Raw genomic sequence first — 5,492 nt, 5'->3', positions numbered from 1 at the left:
TTTAGTAGCAAAAGTTTTATTGAAAGAATATTTACACTTAAACTGTACAGACAAATAAAATTAGAGACTTGAGCAAGATATGTCCTCACATGTAGAAATATATGCCAGCTTCAGTCTAGATTATCACAGACATCACATCACAAGCCTGAGAAAGAAAAAATAAAGTTATAAGATCTTGGAAATTGCAAGTCTGGATTCATTGTTTCACACAAAAAACTATATATAAAGCAGTACAGAACTGATGAGGGGTGGGGTGGGGTGGGGGGGGCAATGGACTCCCCAAGGAAGCCTTGAGGACCGCATTTGGAACCTCTGATGAACATTTACATTAAAATTGATGGTTTAAAATTTAAAAGCATGGTTCATGAGAACAATAAATTTGTTTACACATTGGACCAGAACAGACTTTCACTCTACCTGCAGCAGACACCAGGTACACACTGAGTTTAGTTAAGCTTAGATTTGTTCCAAGCAGATGCTAATGTCTGCTTTGTGTATTGTATGCTCTGCTGCAGTCAGGCTCCCTGCATTAGTGGTTGGGCCTGGAACACTCCATAGTGGGTAAGACAAGTCAGTGTTACTTAACTTTTCTTCCAAGCAGGGAGGAGCAATATGTGTCTTTGCCCCATGGTGACAGACTGGCTTCACCTTAATTTTTCATATTTTTATTATTTTATTTTATTAACAGTTTCTTATATAGCGCAGCATATTCCGTTGCGCTTTACAATAGCAGACAGTGATACAACAAAACAGTGTATTTACAGACAGTCAAAATGTAGGAGGGCCCTGCTCGCAAGCTTACAATCTATAGCCTCAATATAAAGGGGAATACTCCAGCTGGACTAATGCCTACAGTAGTGAGTCTCAGCAGATATTATGGTCCCATTACAATGCACATTATGCAAGAACTATTAAATACTTACATAGCAACTCATGAACAGACTGGGAACGCCCTCTGCACCCAGAGCAACTGAAAACACTGGAAGTTCAGAGCAGATGTTCGTGTGGGAAGACAGGTTTGCATCAAGTAATGCCCGAAGCTTTTCAACGCTCATGCCTTGGGACTAAATGTGCACATATAATATATACAGGTTACAAGTAGTGTAAAATATCCTTGATGAACCCTAGTTCTACAGAAACCCCCTTCCACACTGAATGGTCTCCGATTACAACATTGAAATTCTCATCCCTTATGAAACCTCCAACAGAATAACGGCAGCATGAACTAGCATTTGCCGCCCCTCACGCATTCTTACTAATCGCATATGCACTAACATACTATTAGTAACACAAGGGACAGCTCTTGCAATAAGTGCTGTCCCTTGCGATGCAGCTCCGGCGCTGGGCTTCTGAGACCAAGGATGCATGCACAGAGTGACAGCACTGGCCACAGGGCATGCTGGGAGGGATCTGTGACTGATCCCTCACTCAGCAAGGCTGAGAGAAGCCCATAGGCTTCTATAGGGTATCGCCAGCCCTGCCCCAGCGGATGGGGGTGGATTGAGGATACGAAAATGTGGTAAAAACCAGATAACAGGGGGTTCAATCACATTTTCATGTTAGTGCATAATAATGTCCCCAGCACCTGATTAGGCTGCCATGTAAAACTGCACAAACAGATACAGCATCAGGTAAATTGGTCAGTTGAAACATCATTTAACCCAGTGTCATCACTGCAGGAAACCAGCAATTGGTAGGAATTAAGGCCAAGGTTAACAGCCATGAGTTCGGTATCCGAACTAAACCATTTTAAAATTGTGTATTTGATCTTGTCCATCAGTCGTGATAATGGAATACAGTTTTATCACTCTACTTACTTTGCAGTTTATGTAGACTCCACACTGACATAAGACAAAGCAACTGGTTACCGTCAAGTAATTCCTGCAAGACAAAAGGTTATTTTCTCAGTTTTTAAAAGACTTCTAGCAAAGTGATTTCAGTAATAGAATGCAGATAAAAAACATACCGATTACATACAGGGCACACTATCTGGTTCACAGTATTCAGCCCAACAACAGAATCCAAGCACTCATCTTCAAATTGTAGAATGCTTTCAATTTCAGCAACCATTGCTTGCTCTGCAAAATACAGAAAATGTTAAGATGGGACCTAACATTAACTTTCAGTGAATTTACTGCCACGAACACACCAGGGCCCTTATTCTGGTTCACTTGCAAAGGTAAATTCCTTCTCAAAATGGACAAAACCATGTGCACTGCAGGGGGGGTGTAACATGTGCATAGAGCAGGGGTTCCCAATCTTTTTTGAATCCCGGCACCCTAGAGTATCGGAATTTTTTCACGGCACCCCTAGGCCCCCCAAAAAATTATTAGATTGCAATTCTTAGGTTCAGTTATGTGGTAAAGGGCAGGATTTGCTTCTGTTTGTACACATTTTACCACTGGCAGCCACCAGCACTGGTTTTGCCCATTAATAATTAACCATAAATAATTTGAATTGGTCCTGGATCACCAAACCGGGGCACCCCTGCAAGTGTTCCGAGGCACCCCAGGGAGCCACGGCACACAGTTTCGGTACCACTGGCATATAGAATTAGATTTGGGCGAGTTATTTTGTTTCTGTGCAGGGAAAATACTGACTGTTTTATTTCTACACTGCAATATAGATCTCACTTTGCAGTAAAATCCCCACCCAACTCTAACTCTGCACAGATTACATTTGTCCCGCCTGCAGTGCACATGGGTTTGTCCATTTGAGAAGGAATTTGCCTTTGAGAGTGAACCAGAATAAGGGCCTAAGTACCTGGGGAATACTTTAACCGATGTGCCTGGTTATTAAACTGTGCCTATCTGAAGGACTGTTATATATAGTTAAGCTTCATACACCACATCAGGTGTTTCATTTATTCCAAGTAATCCCAGACTGGGGGACACAGAACAGGTAGTATTACCAAGAAACTTCAGCAAACTTGTGCAGAACAGAAAGATACTGAAAGTACAGTAAGTGTTACAGGTGAGAAGAACTACCTTCTAAAATAAGCTCTTGCTTGATTTCCTCCAGCGATGTCAATTCATCAAAATCATGTAAGATGCCTAAAGCCTAAGGGAAAGAGCAATTGAGTTATGTAGTCAGGGATATGGATGCCAAGAAGGGATGGTCAGTGGCAAAATATTGACAATAGTTCTACATAAAGAAGTTACACTATAACAGTAGCGCTGACTCCTGCAGGAGACCAGCACCCAAATGCCAACATCATTTAAGTATGCAGTGCAGATTAGGGGCTGGAGTTAGGCTACAATGATACTTATGATGGATAGAGATCTGTTTTGGTGGTTAGAGGCCAGTATGGTATTGTGGAATTATATAGTATAGAGTACCCCAATGAGAACCAGAATTCTGTGCCCACCCAGGGAAGCAGACAGGTTAGCAATAGGAAAGCTCAGGCTTTTATAGTACAATGAGCCCAACAAGGGTCTCACTTACACCAGGTCAGTAGCAGAACCCAAGTAAATCCAATTACAAAGTTTTCACACACAGTAGTCTCATGCTGTAAGCGGATGTTGCAGTTTGGAATTATAGGTGATCATCCAGTATTCAAATATCCCACCCAAAAGGGCTATTATAAGAGGGACATTTAATAGACGTAGGGGGCACTAGCAGGACAAAAGTGCCAGGACCACATGGGGACATCATGAAGCTACAGGCAAGCATTTTCTTTTCTTTTTTTTTTAGCTCAATATTAGTGCCCTGGGTCATTTTCTGAAGCATAGCAGTGACTTTATTAATGCTATCGCCCACTGTAGTTCCCTAGTTTATTTTATGAAACATAGTAGTGCCCTAGTTTATGTTCTGGTCATATTATAGGGCTGCCAGTGCACATTCTGCAACACAATATCCCCAATACACATTCCAGCATAGTGTCATGTCATGTAACACTACAATGGCCTACACTACACTTTATTTTATACCACATTACAATGAACAGGTCCAAGGGAATAATTAGATTTATTACAAAAAGTTTATATCATCCAATGATAAAAGATGTATGTAGCCCATGGCAGCTACACCCTTGGGTATTAGACATTACCTTGGAGAATGAATCCTTTTTCCAGAGAGAGGGCAGACTTCCATCATCTGATTGCATAGCTTTCCATTCCTCTTCCATAACTTCTTGAACTAGGAATGAGCCACCAATGCCAGCATTCACCCTCTCTCCAACCTGTCGAAATCTATCCAGCAGTCTGGAGCGGTTACCCTTCAGTCGTTCCACACATCTCTACACAGATGGATTTATCAATATAGCATCATCCAGTAAAACAGTATGGTAAGCCTAGCTATTCTGTGTCTAGCTCTTTTACACCAGGACACTCATGGATTACAAGGATTTAGTAGAAACAAGAACTGGTCCAGCTCCAATTATGAAATGGCCAGGGGTGTCCTGTCCTGTGCCACCTGGCAGACAGGTAAGGAGATATTACAGACTCCCTATATGGTCCAGACCATTACAGTTTTTACTACATCACCAGACCTTACAGGGAGGATATAATCTCTCCCACCCAGCCTCTCAAGTGACAGCTGTCACACAGGCACCACCCAGACAGTACATTACAAGCTCCATAATGCCAGTTTAATCAATGAAGCATGTCCAGTCCGGGATTCCAGTGTCTGGCTCCAGTGTTTACCCATTCCCTGGATTACACAGGCTCTACAGCTGATTAAAAGCACGTAAATTGCAGGTTTGAAGCCAGACAGCCACAAAACAGGAGTAATATATCAGTGTCCCAATTTAAGAGAATTGTATGGAGAATTGCAGAAGATCGGTTACAGAACTTTACAGTTAAGGGCTGGTACATGAATCGGCACCCTATGTAAAGACAAACACCTACTGCACTCTACTGTTCGGCTTATCACTGTACAGGACGATACAAGGGCCTAGCTAAACTAGACTATAACAGCGTCTACAAGGACAGAGCTACGGAAAGAGCAGGCGAAGCGTAGTCTGTAGCGGTTACCTTCCTGTACGTCTCCTTCCATGGAGGGGTAGTCCCCTTATACAGGGCACGATGTCTCTTTCCAGCCTCCATCACTATACACACGCCTGCCCTTACGAGCACAAACACACCACCTCTGCGGCAATAGTAAGTATATATAATAACAGAGTCCAACGAGTACTTCCCATCGGCAATATTTAAATACCCGCCCACGTGTGACACGCTGCTATCGCAGGGCTTGACGGTTGTTGTAGTCCTCTTCAATTAGCCAGCACTGCCTCCTAGAGTACTAGCACCTATATTGCCCCTTATTCATAGACGCTATGGTACACGTCTCTAGCTGTAGTAAATGGCTTTTAAATAAGCTCTACAGTATATATGTAACTGTGGAAATCGTTGTATTAATAAATATGAATACTAACTGAGAACTAACGTGTGCTCATACGTACAAATACATATACAATGTGTCGTAACTGTTAGGTATATGCATACTCAGTGGCATAAGTTCGTCCCAGTTGCCCGGAGGCAAGATAAATATTG

General features: G+C 42.3%; 1 protein-coding gene across 1 annotated transcript; it reads right to left on the bottom strand.

Annotated features, from left to right (window-relative positions):
- RPAIN (RPA interacting protein) lies at positions 1–5,162 on the bottom strand. Its single transcript, XM_083174161.1, has 7 exons — positions 4,974–5,162; positions 4,049–4,237; positions 2,988–3,060; positions 1,967–2,078; positions 1,818–1,881; positions 924–1,064; positions 1–145 (listed from the first exon to the last, which is right to left on the bottom strand). The coding sequence occupies exons 1-7, from the start codon at positions 5,043–5,045 to the stop codon at positions 116–118; spliced, it is 681 nt and encodes a 226-aa protein (XP_083030287.1). The 5' UTR covers positions 5,046–5,162; the 3' UTR covers positions 1–115.
- Between the last annotated feature and the right edge of the window lie 330 nt (positions 5,163–5,492).

Source organism: Crinia signifera, chromosome 2 (genome assembly GCF_055691185.1).
Source record: "Crinia signifera chromosome 2, ASM5569118v1, whole genome shotgun sequence".
NCBI classification, from domain to species: domain Eukaryota; kingdom Metazoa; phylum Chordata; class Amphibia; order Anura; family Myobatrachidae; genus Crinia; species Crinia signifera.
Note: the sequence above shows the minus strand (reverse complement) of the source record. Positions and strands in the feature narration are given on the sequence as shown.

Bases quoted from the DNA above. Each gene is read 5' to 3' on its own strand.
- RPAIN (XM_083174161.1), bottom strand. From the start codon at position 5,045: ATGGAGGCTGGAAAGAGACATCGTGCCCTGTATAAGGGGACTACCCCT. The intron at 4,238-4,973 runs GTAACCGCTACA...CCATCTGTGTAG, and splicing joins GGAAGGAGACGTACAGGAAG to AGATGTGTGGAACGACTGAA. The intron at 3,061-4,048 runs GTAATGTCTAAT...TCTTTCCCTTAG, and splicing joins AAAAGGATTCATTCTCCAAG to GCTTTAGGCATCTTACATGA.